Here is a 15,226-nt window from a genome sequence, read left to right as displayed (position 1 = left end):
AGTGCCCAACCAGCTGCCACAGTGCCCGACCAGCCGCTGCGGTGCCCGACGGATGCATGTAGAACCCGACCGGCGCTAGTGGTGCCCGCTAGACCGAATGGCAGCATAATGGATAGCATACACTTAAAAAAAATACAATTATTACCTGTGCTGTGCATCCCGTCTGCCTTGATTCCTGCCGTAGTCACTTTCCTTGCCCGCGAGACTTGAACTCACCACTGTGTGTACAGACAAGAGTCTTCGCGTAGAAGCCAAAACTGTCAGGTATGGGTGTACCAGACCCGGTTTTGGACTTTTTTTATCTTTGCGTTGCGCTCGGCGGCCGATGTGTTGGTTCTGATGCGGAAAATCTACTGGCACATATCGCAGTTAGACCATCGCTTTCATGTATTGTAGATACAATGCAAGAACTTGCTTGATAGGACCGAGACTGATACTCATTGATGTACACCTCGAACGCTTTCCAGGAACTGAACTGGGTCTCCTCCAGTGGGGGTCCTGTGTCGCCGTGTGAGCTACTTAGATCATGACTCGGGTCTAACGTAACGACGCGGTCCGAGAGAGAGCATCCTGTCGCGTCGTCAGCATCAAGGTCAGCTTCGGCGTCATTTGGCGCCCCGGGTGGCCGTCGCTTTTTCCCCAGAACACAAGCAGCCATGCTTGCACGGCGAGGGGGGGGGGTCAAATGCTTGAGCCCGCTGCAGATTTATGAATGGGTGGTTGGAGATAGAAAGTATACCGTATACGAAGTTCGGATAGATCTCAAAACCGCGGTTAGGGTACTGGAGCGGACGATTCAAAAGAGGCAGGTGTTGGAGGCCAGGATTATAGTAATGGACACGTCCATGACGATGTACAGGATTAATCCTGGACGAGCGATTCCTAGCTAAAGTGAGTACCATCTGAGGAAGATTGGAGAAGATACGTTGAGGACGCGGAAGATACCCTTCGTGTGGTTCTCCTTTCTTTGCAGAATTACTGCAAGAGAAATCATGGGCAAATACTGGTTTGATACTTGGAAAATAGAGTGACTGCCGTCATCCCAATCGTTACGTCTCAATGAGCAGAGCTCTAAGGAAGCTGGAGCAAAGCTTACATGTATTAATTGTGGCGATAGTGCTAAGCTTTGAGAAACCTCTAGGGCACGTGGTCATGGCACTAGCTTTTGCGCGAGCTCTGACGGCTGAAGTTCCTCGTCATCGATGTAGGCATGTTCGGACGGTGGGGGTATCTTTTCCTCGGTGTCGTCGTGTTCCATGCGATCCGGTATCATTAAACCCTGCAGAGGTAGAAGTTGACCGGATAGCAAATAGTAGAGCAACTCGAATCGGCGTCTTGTCAGAGAGGTGTTGCTCATGTCCAGTTGTCTCCCACCGACGATCTGGTGGATAAACATCCAGCAGACGTATACACCACAGCTAAACGTGTCAAATTGGATTGGCCTACACTGAGCGAGGACAGTGTAATCTTGCAGGCCTCGAATTTTCAGCTGCGTGGCAGCAGCCTTCGCTGTATTCATGAAGGAAACTTGGTTCAGCGGATCGTAGTAAAGTATACACTTCTCCGTCACCTTGATAATCACACAGCACCAGTGTGCCTTCGGAAAATTCAACGGCAGCAGCACGACGTCTACCCCAAATGCATGGACTTACTGTAGAACACGCGCGTGGATCGAAACATCGATTAGGTCCGCGTCACTGCGTCTCATGCGAGTTTTGCTTGGAATAGCTGACTGAAATCCAGCAAATCTACAAGTAGGAAAGTCATCCTGTAGTCGATGGCATAACGCCGCGATTGATGCATCACAAAGCCACATGGGTGGTGTCGCTCTGTAAGGCATAGCGTATTCAAAGTCAGGAAAATTGGGGAGGCCGTCGATTTGCTTGCGCGGATACGCAGATAACACGTCAGCTGCAACTTTGTTCGCCAAGGCGTGATATTTAGCAGGCAATGAGGGCAGTCCCTTTCCGATGAGCCACTTGTGCATGTCCACTCCGGGTTGCACCGATTCCTTCAGATCTTGCTTTCTTGAACATCTCGATCTGCATGCGTGAAAAATTCCCGACGTCTTTGATCTGAACCGTATCAATAAAGCCGTCTCCGTTTTCCTTGCTACGAGGTTTGGTGTCAGTTTCCAAGCTAACGTCCACGGCTATGGCGGTGTCTTTAGTGTTAGAGAGTGGGAGCACCTTTAAACAGGATTCTACCAGCTTTGAGGGGAGAATGTAGAACGCGGCCATGATGAGTACGGGATTTTTCATGCGTTTGAATTTCGGTTTCTTGGTAGCCGCCTCGCTGTACTTGACAATGATCCCGGACAGACGCAGGTGAGTTTCTACAAGAGTTGGGCGCTCACGATCCAGCGCAGACAGCAACCCCACTAATGTAACTTCTCCTGCACACTTACGCCCCGCTTCAGCGGCTTCGAACCATTTTCGATCACCTTTCTCACCAGCCGCCGTTGTGGATTTCAGTTTTCGTGGTGCCCCTACCTTCCTGGCCTTGGGATTCAGTCGTACGTGCACAGAGCTAAATCCAGTCACATCACAACTCGATGACCTATTCTCCACTTCTAGACACTGATCGGATTCTTCGCTTGAACTAATTTCGAATTCGCGTTTGGCTTCCGCATCCTCATCTATTGCGTTTTGGTGGTGGTCAAACGTGAGGACTGGAAACCGCATCGACGCACAATTGCTCGAAATCGGCGATTTTACGCTGGCGTACGTTGCGCCATTGGTTTAGCACGAACTGCAGCATCTCCTCAAACTCGCTTTCATCATCAATATCTGCCATCTCAGTTGCGATCAGATGTGTGGCCCTCACAGCCTCTCTGTAGCGCTCCGCGTGCGTCTTCACTCTTTGCTCGCGGCGACCCGAGTTGGCATCTTTGAACTTCTCATAGGAGAACTGTCTGACCTTCTCCAGTTTCCGGTCTGAGTTCATCCACCTGCAAGTGCAATTGGCTGATGAGTTTTTAGGATATATTATTATCGTGATGTCAGTCTGATCGTACCTCTTGTCGATACGGCTCCAGGGATTTAGCGGGCCAGCTAAATTTTTGCTCTTGCGATACGCAATAGCGACACGGAAGGCGCATTGATAACGAGAACCCACAATCACATCTCCAGTCGTCCGTTCTAAGCCTATACTCAGAAGAGATGCCGTACACGACGACTAGACTCGGGTCGCCGTGATCTTTACGAAACGTGTAATTTGAAACATTGTCCAATGCACGAGCGTACTGCTATTCAATCTGCTTGGCTACATAGTGGGTAGTAAAGCGAAGCACATTGGACATCTCTTCGTCATAGTTGCTGTTCACGAACTGGCCAATTCGAGATAGCCGAAACTGATATTCGTTCTGCATTCGACGGTCATACGCGACCAAAGCTTTCATGCACATAGACATACTCAGGGAGCTGCCTAATCCATCCTTAAACTTTCCAAAAAGCTTTCAAGGCGATTATTGGTGTGGTTGTTCAAGTGTGGCAGATCTGCGCGTCGATACATCACCCAACGATCTTGGCACGAATCCCAATTTTACTCGAAGTACTCGAAAAAAACCGTCAGACCGATTCTTTCACACAAGCCCTTCAGTGTTTTGTGCGTAGCCTTGTAGTGGGTGGGCTCTCTTAAAGTGGGCGATAGCTTTCTCCATGTGCCAATCTCCATTCGCCTCGAGCAGCGACTGCTGCACCACAGCGCCTTCGCCGAACTCGTTCATGGCCATGAAAGTAAGGAGCTGGTAGTTGTAGCTAAGACGTCAATGGCAGGTAAGGCACGTTATAAATCATTGTTACATAGTCTCAGTAGAGAGACAAATCCACGTACCGATTCGTTTTGTGGCTGCAATCAACTAGCAGCACTTCGCTAAATCGGCCATATACACGGCGCATGTGTGCACTCGCCAGCGATATAACACCCGTTTTACCTGCATCAGTATCTGCAATAGATGCAACGTTCTCTGGATCAGCTGCTGCGAAAGTCGCGACTTCTCTCGCGGTAGCTTCGTTATCGTCAACACTTGACACCGACGATTTATGCTCACGCACTATGTTATCCACATCAACTTGGATGACATTCTGATCGTGTTCCAGAAGATAGTCGTAGATTCGAGCGCGTTTTGCACCTACGGTCAACATACCTTCCACACGTGCTTCTACAAGTGGATTGCCAACTCCACGAGAAATCGGATACGTCGCGTAGGCAGCAGCCGATACCGGGTGATTGTGGGTAAAGCATCCAAGCTTTACTTGCAGCTTGCCCCTTGACAAATTCCACTGTACCACGAATCTAAACGGGCAATTCGTCAACCGTATGTGCTGCTTTGGACGACTACCTTCACTGCGTGACTTCCTCTTTTTCCAACCGTGGGTGCAAATGTAAGTCCGCTGATACGGGTCAAACGCCTCGGGGAGCAACAGGGAGTCATCGTTTTCTTTCATAGAGACTTCTTTTCCTTTCTTAGTACACTTTAAGCGCTTGATACGCTCTGCACGAGACAGGGTCTCTTTCACGGGCAACACTTGCTTAGTGCGCTCGCAGTACTCAGCCAAATAGATCTTCCATGCAGCCCAGTCTGTGTGCCAGAGCAAAGGAGGCTCCACGCTTACAGAGATTGCCGCACTGTCGTCCCCGCCGTGTTCTTCGTGGCCGTCACCATCGCGGCTAGACGCACACCCCACTAGCAGGACCCCAGTAGCCCCCGCAGCATCGTACTCATCATCGCCATCACTGCCCACAGAGTTACCCATGATCGGAGCTTGCTCTTTGTCGTGCTCTCTCTTCTCCTCACACCCTTCTCCGTCGTCGAGCGTGCTCTTGGTCGCGTCTGAAGTTGGCGTCATACAGAGCCCCGGACCCCGGTATGAGCGTCGTTGCTCTCGCCTTCCAGTATCCTGTTTCGCTTCACCTTGGCCTTCGCAGTAGGCCTCACTGCCTTGGCCGCTTCCGCGTGCGTTGCTCGGCATCTTCACGGGGAACCTCCGATTGGGAAACGCCGACTCCTCAGAACGAGAATCAATCGCATTCGCCTCCTCCGCGAGCGTCGCAAGTGCTAAATTGGTCGCGCTGTTTCTCCCTCATTCGGTAAGAAATGTTTCTTACCAATCCTGGACAAAATCATGTTTTCCGATCATGTACGTTTCCATGATTAAAATTATGGCCTCCAACGGCGCCGTTCAAAAGATGACGCCAGTAGACGGGTGCACCAACCACTCTCATTAAAATTAGCTTCCGCTGAGCTATCCAAAAGTGGTAGGACTGATCTTCGGATTGGATGGAGTTCATATTAGGGGAAATAGGAGTGTAGAAGGGATTTTATTAGAACTACTATGATAGCCATTAAAATCCTAAAGAAGATTTCATCATCACCACTAATGGCGATTCTCTTGGTAGCTGCATGCTGCATACCCGTACTTGTCCTGGTTGTTCAAGGATTAATAGAAAACTGTCAGTACAGTCCTCCATCAACTTGCCTTGCTCAACCGTTTGGGGACTCATCTTGTCCCTCCTTGCTATTGCCTTCAACTGACGAACTCCCGTCACCCGGAACTCGACGCAACTTTGCTCTACCGATGTTGGTTCTCATATTAGGGAAAATAGGATACTTACAGTATGGATGGATTTGACAGGCAATACGGAACTATATTACTGGGATAGGAAGCAACGTTAGCGCTGCTATCGGCGATAGGCCCCTGACACTTAACGGATACGCTTCTAAAAAGTCCCGATGCCACACTGGACTCTCAAGCTGCACAATAGCACTGACGAACAAAGGAGGGCATTTGCATATTCTACAAGCTACAAAACAAATCTCAAGCAAAATTCGTTTTTTTCATCAGTTTCTCTTTTGTCTTGCTTGATCACTCTACCGAACTTGCTATGCCTACATCCATGTATCTGCATGTTGGGCCCATGGACGATGATAATAATCAACAACGGATACATAACGAATCCCTACTAGAGGCGAAGCTTTGGTCTGGGAGGACAGTGTAGACTTCCTTTGTGTGCAAACCTGGGGTAGGCAAGAAATTGTAACATGAAAATTGGTGGCAAGTTTTCAAACCCTAGTGTAGCGCCTTCCTGGCAAAAAATGGCGACGTTGCCGTGCAAAATACACGAATGAAGTTAATGGCGCGCTCGGCCGGGGGCAAAGCCCCCGGCCGAGCGCGTTGACGTCATTCATTCCAGCTATACAAATTTACACAAGAAGGATTCATAGGGGTTAATCAATTTAGAGCGGGGCAAAACGAAGCCAAAGCCATTGGCGCGAACAGACGCAGGAAAAAGAGCAATCTTTAGTTGTTATTTTCATGATTTTGAGTAAATGTTAGCTTATAAGGAGATGTAGCTATCCTAGTTATGATTTTCCAAAACAATTTCATAAATTCAAGAACTGCTCCCTACAGTGTGTGATACACACTACGGATACAGTCGACATTCTGGAAACAACCAGCCACGAAATGTACAAACGTTGTGATGTTACGGTAGCCATAATCTGTGGACTATGGACTCAGGCGACATTTGCCAATTAATTTTGTTTTTTGGGGGGGGGGCTCCCGGCCGCTGAAATAAAATTGGTTAGGCTGTTCAGCCAGCTAAAGCTGCCCCCCAACAAGCGAGCCCGTCCACGACGAGGACGACGAAGACTCGAGCTTGCTGGAGTTCATCCGAGACCTCTACGACACGAAAGTCGGCGAAATCGCCTCGAGGTGGAAGGACGAAGACGCCCGCAAGCGGGAACACCGACTGCCGATCCAGTACCGCCATGCCAAAGTCAAGCTGGGCGGGGACTCCCGAATAAGACCTGTGAAGCAAAAGTGGGGAGGGGGTCCGAAGGCGGTCTGGCTACAAGTCGACCAAGGAGAGAGAGAAGGAGACGATGGGGCGGAATATTTTGAAGATTGTATACGGAGACGCCGCAGCCATTGTGCGTGTGCGGCATGGCATCGGAGAGCTCGAGTTGGCATGGATCAGCGCCCACGGGTGCTGACATTGACATGGGTGAAGACGGTCAAGCGACTGGACGGCAAATGAATGAGAACCAAGCCGGAAGCCGGACGAAACGACAGCGAGCGCGCACCGCACCAATTCCAGACAACCAACACGGTGATATCTTTCTCCATGTCCGGAGGCTACGTTTACGTTGACGACTGCAGAATGTATAGCAAACACTTTCAGCGTGACATTCTGGAAACCTGCCGCGCTAACGGAGTGCGTTTCGAGGACAACAAACTCAGCGAAGTCGAAAGCGTGAAGAAAGGGGCAGGAAGGATCAGGAAGCACGTCACCAGTCTCTGACAGGGATCCCGGTCAAGTTGAACCGCGCACTGTGGTTGATGCTGAAACCAGGATTTTTAGAGGTCAAGGGGGTGCAGATTTGGATGCAGCCGCTGTTCACCGGACGGAAAAATACGAACCTTACGCTGAATGAACTGGAGTATGTCAACTGTAACCGCGTTTCGTTCGGACAACTACTCGCAGCACTGCGGCAGTGGGGGGCGCGTGATGTTTTCGTAGAATCGCACGGATTCTTTGCTGAGAAGAACGGTGTACGACAGGATGGAAGACGTTGTGCGCGCGAGTGTCAGCAGCTTGCTGCGTACACCACACCAGAGATAGTATACGCATTTCGACTGTTTTTCCCGAGTGAAGACACTGCGAATGCAGTATACAGAGCCTTCCTTGGCTCGCAGGCAGATGGATCCTATCAGCATGGCAACCCGACAAGTACACTACTGCTCAAACCTATCATGTACGCAGAATGGGATCCTGACCTAGGGGTCATGTATCGTCCTGGCCAACAACGCAGTGTTAAGCAGGAGTACAAGATTGGGATCTTTGGTGTCCGAATCGAAATGCGACCGAAACACATTGAAGGTGTTTTTGAGGACACTGGACTTGGCAAAGTCCGCGTTGAGTTCAGAGGCAGTCAGCCACTTTTTGGAATCGGCGTGTGTGCATCGGAGGAGCAGATGAAAGCTATACTGAAAAATTTGGCCCCGAGGGCACGACGCAGTTCAAGTTCAAGACTATTGCTTTGTCACTTCGACAGTGGGAGGAGAAGTGGCCGCGGAAGTGCCACGAATGTGAAAAACCCGGTCACTTGAAGTTTGAATGTCCACTGCTAACCAACAAACGATCCAATCAGCTATTGCAAAGGGGGGTCCAGCCGGTCGCGCAACAGGAATCCCGCCCGAGTGAACATGCTATAGCTACATACGAGCAACTCAGCGTGCAGCAGTATATTGACACCAAGCTGGCGGAGTTAGTGAACGTACGAACTGAGCACATTGAACACCGTCTGGACAAACTGGACAAGCAGCAGCAGCGAACCGACCACGTCCTGAAGCAGTTTACATCCGGCTGGAAGGCGGCCGTGGCGGCACTGGGGGACAGAATGGACCAACAAATGACTTCACTCGGAAAACGCTTGCAGAATTTTGGATCGGGAAGCCCAGCGCGCCAGTAGGCTTGGTCTCCCTTAGGACGTATACTGGAATCGTGCTGGTTGTGCAAATGATTGGTGCTGCTACGGTGAATTCAGCCCGGTCACGCCAAGATGTGACCTGCGTAACGGGAATAATTCCTACAGGAGAAGTCGGCGGCGAGGACGTGTATACCTCGGAAACCAGTATAGAGAGCGATACCGATGCGTCGGTAATTGCAGACCAACAAGCGGCCGGCCTGCATACAACAGCGCGTCATCAGCGGGGAGGCAGGCGCCGTCGGAAATGGCAGCCGGTGCGGTTGCCATGGGCAAATACAGGTGAACCAGCACGAAGCACTGTCCTACGCAGCATATTGCAGAGGGAACACTACTCTGGCGACTACATGGGTGATGATGACAACGCTTTTCGGAGCGATGAGAAGGCGATACGTGTCTGCACTACCAATATAAATCGGAACTTACGCCGCAAGATGAATGAAGAGCTGGCTGCGTGGATGGTGGCAAACAATCAGGATGTTGTTGTTGTCAGTGATCCGGATCTTACCAGCCAACGGGTTGAGCAGATTTGGCTCAACACCCACGACCAGACAGCTAAAGTAGCCGGGATATTACTCGTTGGCACCAAGCACATCGCCATGGTCTTTATTCGTGAACGATGGGAGAATAGATTAGTGAAACATAGCATCTGCTACTCATCTAGTCGACGCTCTATGTGCGTTAAGCTCAGATTAGCTCGAGCACGAAGTGTATGGATAGTTGGAACCTATATTCATTACTCCCTAGAGCGTCACGAGGCTGCAACGGAGGCAGAGTGGAACTGGGTCCAACAGCAAGTGCTGGGAGCTCGAGTGGAAAGTGCAGTAGTCATTGTTGCCGGCGACTTCAATACTTATCCCGACGAATCGATGGATCGGCAAGGTGATGGAGATCGGTCAAACCGCGCGAAAGCAATGAGCAAGAAATTCTCCGAATGGACTCGTTCAAATGGGTTAGTCTCCACCTTCCGAGCGCGTCATGCCACTATGAGCAGGTTTACGTATGCTCGAGGGAACGTAAAAACAGCACTTGATGATATATACATCTCCGGGGAACATGAAACTGCAGTGACAAGTAGTGGAATATGGCTTGATAGTATTAGGAGCAATGACCATGTTGGAACACCGTTCGCGGTGCTTCGCTGGGAACGCGGTGCACGAGTGCTATCGACGATACGTGGTGTCATCCCTATCGCTGTAATCAACACCAGGACAAAAACTAGTGAAGAGATGATGGAATTTAAGGATGTTACAGCAGCTTTATTTGCTGAGAAGAAACTCTCTCTGATCGACGACATCGATGCCGAAAGCAGCACGGACGACGAGATACTAGATTGGTTGGAGCGGGCTATTGAGAATATGCACCACTGCCTGCATTCGAGCGCAAAAGAATTATGGGGGGAAACAAATCAGTCCCGGCGACTACTTGCGCGCTCTGTTTGCATCAAATACAGTAATCGGTGCACGGCACAATTACGAAAGCTGACCCAGCTGTCTGTTTTGGATGATGTCGGCGTCGATGGCCTCTTAATCGCTGCGAATGCAATTATTTGGCCAAAGTGGGTAATCCAGCCAGGCCATCTCGTGGCAGGGTGCGCGCACGAGCGCGCGACACATCATTTGCATGAAGAACTACAGCGGATGCCAGTGGTTCCGACAGCAACATTAGCGGAGTGGCAAATGTGGGTCTCGAGTGTAGTTAAGTGCTGGAAACGAGTCATGCGGATCCGAAGAAACTGGAGATCAACTCAAATCAGAGCTCAGCTAAAGAAGCAACGACAGGACTGGTTTTCCGGCGGAGGTATAAAAAAGTTTTTGAACAGCACCCTAGGTCGAGGCCCTCCGCCCGTAGCAATACGAAGTGCGATAGTCACGGACACTGGGGAAACCCGATACGCTGAGGATCGGAGTGAGGTGCAGAGGGAACTAACTACTCTCCTGGATAACTGGATCCCTGCGAACGAAAAAACAGAGTCCCCACGGTATCTGGAAACATTGTCAATGGACGATGTGGAGGACCTACCCGATTTCGCTCGTGAATGGATTGTTCCGGATATCATTGAGGGTGGCCGTTTTGTATCATATTGGCAAGATGAAAGCAGGGCGTGGAACAACTATGTCTACACGCCTGAAATGCAAGCCGAGGTCTATCGTCAGCTGAAGCAACATGTAGCGCCCGGTTATGGAGGTATTTCACAGGAGATGTGGATTGCTGCACCTGACATAGTCCGAAGTCGCGAGAGGCGAGTAATTGAGCTGATCCTCCGTTTGGGCAGAGCTCCACCTATTCTACGGCAAAAGCAAATGATTTTTCTTCCTAAGTGCGCTAACATCGACCCGACGCTCGAACTCCGAAGGACTACCACCTTGGAGGCCCATTACCGTGCAATCGGCGTTGTCTAGCCGCTTATTTCTTGTTGTGAAACGCTACGTTGAGCCTGGTATTCCGATCAGCCAAATGCAACACGGATTTCAATCGGATAGAACCGTCGTCGATGCAGCTCTACTTGTTACTTTACTGACGTAACGTGCTCAAGATCTTCGTGAGCGCTTGATAATGGAATCCAAAGACTGCCTGAAGTGCTTTGACCGATTTCCAAATGGTGCATGATCTTATCTATCGGGGGATTGGTGTGCCAGAGATTCCCAGAAAACTCATGATTGATCTTCTTGGCCCTGGTCACGTCGATGTAAGGACGGCTTTTGGATGGATCTCTACTGGAGCACGCGAGTTTGGAATAGGTCAAGGCTCAATTCTATCCATTCTGCACATAGCCTGCTATATGGACTGCCTTCAAAGACAACTTGCCCGCTGTCTGGACCCAGTCAAAATCCGGCATCACCAACACGGCGAGGGAACCTAGATAAGCAGCACGCTCTTCGTCGACGACCAGTTGGATGTTACGACGATCGAGCGAGGCATATCAGCTCGGACCGATGTAACTAATAAGTGCAGCGGGGCTGCCGTAGCTTTGCGTCAGAGGAAGCTTATCAGACTCGCAGAGTCTCAGTTTAAGATAGCCCGTTCTAATACCAGAACGTACGAGTCCGTTCACCTTACGGACTCAAGAGTCAACCCTTAACTCTTAACTGTGTGAATCTCAAACTGAATGTATTTTCCTTTATTGCGGCAAAGCCGCCTACGGTGTAAATGTATCCGGTTCACTATCTAGCATAGTGAACCCTAGTCATATGCATAATCAGTGGCTCTGAAGCCATGTACTGATTCTCCTACTGATTTAGCTTAGACAGTGTGTACCCACTTCGTAACCCTTCGGGTAACTCTCGTGTAACCCCGTTACACCCTCCCCCACCAAACCGTGGACACGGGTGTTCACGCTTAACGGTCAACCACCGGGTCTTGTTCCGTCAAGCCTCCTTCTCGAACGAGTCAATCCACATCGCGTGGACTTCTCTGAGAACTTCTCGGCGCAACGCGCCCTCACATGACTTCAAGTCATAAAGCCTTTTGGTCTTTCGACCGCAGACAGCCTCTCGCGAGATCCGCCTCGGAGCCTCGCTCCTCTCGTGCTGCTGCACTGTGTGCCTCCGCACCTCCGCGAACGCCAGCGCCCGCGCCCACACCCTCGACGACTTCCAGGCTCTCGGTGTCCGAGTACTTCGCGGCAACGCCTGAAGCGTAGCTCGCAGCGTGCAAGCCCCAGCTCTCCTCGAGCACCAACCCGTCAGATCATGGATCCTAAGGAGCTCTTTGGTGAAGAGGGCGAGGTGGACGAGTCCATGGAGGGTTCTCCGAACCGAGGAGATGCGTCCCCACTCACGCGGCGCTCCCCGAGCCGCGGCGACGCTTCGCCCACACCGTCGGCACGCCGTGAAGAAGGCTCACCGGCCCCAGTTGGCTCTCCGAGCCGTCGCGATCAAGGGCGCCCCGCGCACACGTCTCCTGTGCGCTCGCCGAGCCGTCCACCTGCAGAGCGCGCTGCGCCGTCGAAGGAGGAGCCGCGACCACCGCTGCAAACTCCGAACCCGTTCCCTGAACGCTCTTTCGGCCTCTACGAGCTGCGCGCGCTCCCTGAGCCACGGTATTCGCCACCTCGTGGTGAGGGCGTGCCCCTGGGCTCCGTCATCTCCAACCCTTTGGACGAAACTCAGTCCGAGCAGGTTGCGGCGCAGATGGCTCCCACGCGCTCCCAGCGCCCCGAGCTGCGGCCTCTGCTGAACCCCACCACTGCCGACTACGGCTTCCGGCCTCGCGACCCCGCTAAGGAGTCTCCTTCGTCACAGCTTCCAAAATGCTTATTCCCAGAGAGTATACATCCGATTGAAAAGATGGAGACATCCCTTTCACAACCTCAGGGGCCTGCCAGCGCATCGACCTGACGGACCTATCCAGCACTGCGTTCGACGTCTTGATAGATCTAATCAGTCCAAAGTTTGATAGCTTCGCCAGGCCATCACTCCCAATCGGAATGTTACTGCACCGTAAGTCACCATGAACGAGTCCTCTCTCGTGAAGATACTCGAGCCCTAGCGCAGCTTCGTAGAGGTACCTCCACATCGTCGGTCGCTTCTCGGCTGGAGACTTGACGTATTCTAGAAGTGAGCCTTGACTCGCATACTCGCACACGAAAAATTGTAGGTGGGAATTAACGGCACACACGCCGTATAGTTTGACGATGTTGGGGTGGCGAAGCTGTTGCCACATACGAACTTCACCGCCGAACGACGAATGAGAAGCGTCGGGAATGAAGAGCTTCACGACTGCGTCGGCATCGAGCCACTTGACAAGGAAGTCTTTCCGTTTTGACTGTACCGTATGAGTCGAATTTCGCACGGGTCAATTGAGGAATTTGGCGGAACGTGGGCTACGGTTGTTGTATTTGTCGTTTCGTCGGCGGTGGGTGATTGGACTTTGATTTGAATGAATGGCATGAGCATTCGTTGAATGTCCTGGTATCCACGTTCAGCAGCGAGTCGGAGAGCGATCATTCCATTGATGCTTACAGTGTTCACATCTGCGTTATATTGTTCGACCAGACACTGAACCACAGTAATCCTTCCTTGTGTAGCGGCCATCATTAGTGCTGTGTAGCCCTCATTGTTCGTGGCGTTCACATCAGTGTCGCAGTGCTCAGCCAGGTACCGCAGGACATCAATGTGGCCCCTGTCAGTGGCCCACATGAACGCTATGTATGGTTCCACGATCCCATCGCTAACATCAGCGGGGCATTGCTCAACCACGTACCAATCGACGTCGATTTCGTGCTTCATAATGGCCTCCGTTAACTCTGTGTATCGCTCGTGGAACGAGGAGATGCTCGAAAAACTGTGTATACGACCAGCTGTACTTTGACTTTTGCGCCTCCAACTATGGGTTCGGAAAAGAGCACAAAAAAAATAGAGGTCAGCACTAACCAAGGAATAGGGCAGATGCACTTTGTTACTAACTCGGGCCACTGATGAAGTGGAGTGGAGCACTATAACTTTGTCAATTCCTACTTATCAAGGTGCATGAAAAACCATAGCAAAACTGACAACAATCGCATTGACAGACAAGCTAACACGCTCGCCTGGTTGACAAAGTTGACGGAGGTGCACGAGTTCCTCGTTTTCGAGGCGCTTCCCCAAGTCCGATTGGCACTGCGTCAGATGAAGCTCGACAAAACTTTCGTACGGTTAGAATGCAATCTCTTTACAGCTTGTTCATTATCTGTTCTCTACCGGCTATCTGTCGCCGACTAGCGCTCACTGCGTGTTACGTCTCCGTCTGCCATCCACTGGCACTTGAGTAGGACACCGCTGTCTACAGCAGCGTAGCGATCACAGAGCCCAGCAGCAGCACCGAGGCCATGGACACGCTGACAGCCGAAGAATCCGACGAGTCGCCTCTGGCCGCCCTCGACGTGGTGCCCTCGTGGCTGGTCCAGTCGCTGACCGTCTGGCCCGTAGTTGAGCACCTCGGACGGTCACGACTCGTCCTCCACGCTGTTCGATTCCCACGTCGAGTCGACGAGGGCCGAGAAGCCCGAGGGGAAGTCCGGGGGGCTGGAGCGGTCCGAGTCGGCCGTGACGTCATCGTACGAGGACTCGGACGAAAGCCCGAGTCATTGTACTGCGTCGAAATGTTGTAGAAGTTGGGCATGGGGTTGTACGAGCACATGGTGTCGATCCAGTCGCATGTCCTCGGGCGAGTAGTAGCCCAGTTCGTAGTTCTGCGCGCCGTAGGACGTAAACGGATACGCCGAAGCGGACGAGCCCGAGCCGACCGAGTTGGCCATCTCGGCCGAGTACTCGAACGCGAAGCAGCCTGAGAAGACCTTGCGGACGTCGTCGCCCAGCAGCCAGCCAGGCTGACGCCACGTGCGCTGCGCCTCGTAGTCGCCCACCGTGGGGAAGCTCGGGTTCACGCAGCCGTACTCGGTCAGCATGACCGGGATGGACATGCTGTAGTTGGTGAAGTCCGTCAATAGCTCCGAGAAGCCGTCGGCGTCCGCCAGCGTCGTCACGTCTCCGTCGCAGTACTGATACGTGTTGAGGCCGTACCGCTCAGCGTTCTCGTACTCTTCGCTCAAGTCCGTGCGGCACTTGTAGTACTGCGCTTTGAGCCGGCGGTTGTTGTTGGTCGTGTCCGGGTCGGCCATCACGACGCCCACGGGGATGCTGAGCTTGGTGGACGAGCAGCCGCCGATGGTGGACGAGCAGCCGCCGATGAAGGCGCGCGTGTGTCGGATGAACTTCGTCTAGCACACGGTGATGGTGGCGGCGTCGATCACAA

At 51.9% G+C, this 15,226-nt stretch overlaps 4 protein-coding genes across 4 annotated transcripts; 1 reads left to right on the top strand and 3 right to left on the bottom strand.

Moving 5' to 3' along the window:
- Window positions 1-1,378: 1,378 nt before the first annotated feature.
- On the top strand, window positions 1,379-1,657 carry PHYSODRAFT_517744 (hypothetical protein; the record flags this gene model as incomplete). Its single annotated transcript, XM_009534037.1, has 1 exon — window positions 1,379-1,657. A coding segment is annotated over one exon (279 nt), but the record flags the coding sequence as incomplete, so codon positions are not given.
- A 2,152-nt stretch (window positions 1,658-3,809) lies between these two features.
- Window positions 3,810-4,448, bottom strand: PHYSODRAFT_516024 (hypothetical protein; the record flags this gene model as incomplete). The annotated part of the gene is made up of 1 exon (XM_009534036.1): window positions 3,810-4,448. One exon carries the CDS (start codon window positions 4,446-4,448, stop codon window positions 3,810-3,812), a length of 639 nt encoding a protein of 212 aa, XP_009532331.1.
- Window positions 4,449-12,712: 8,264 nt separating this feature from the next.
- On the bottom strand, window positions 12,713-13,177 carry PHYSODRAFT_517054 (hypothetical protein; the record flags this gene model as incomplete). Its single annotated transcript, XM_009534035.1, has 1 exon — window positions 12,713-13,177. A coding segment is annotated over one exon (465 nt), but the record flags the coding sequence as incomplete, so codon positions are not given.
- Window positions 13,178-14,140: 963 nt separating this feature from the next.
- On the bottom strand, window positions 14,141-14,654 carry PHYSODRAFT_355173 (hypothetical protein). Its single transcript, XM_009534034.1, is given in 2 exon segments — window positions 14,141-14,257; window positions 14,268-14,654. The coding sequence occupies 2 exon segments, from the start codon at window positions 14,609-14,611 to the stop codon at window positions 14,197-14,199; spliced, it is 405 nt and encodes a 134-aa protein (XP_009532329.1). The 5' UTR covers window positions 14,612-14,654; the 3' UTR covers window positions 14,141-14,196.
- Window positions 14,655-15,226: the final 572 nt, after the last annotated feature.

Source organism: Phytophthora sojae (assembly GCF_000149755.1).
Source record: "Phytophthora sojae unplaced genomic scaffold PHYSOscaffold_7, whole genome shotgun sequence".
Lineage (NCBI taxonomy): Eukaryota > Oomycota > Peronosporomycetes > Peronosporales > Peronosporaceae > Phytophthora > Phytophthora sojae.
Note: the sequence above shows the minus strand (reverse complement) of the source record. Positions and strands in the feature narration are given on the sequence as shown.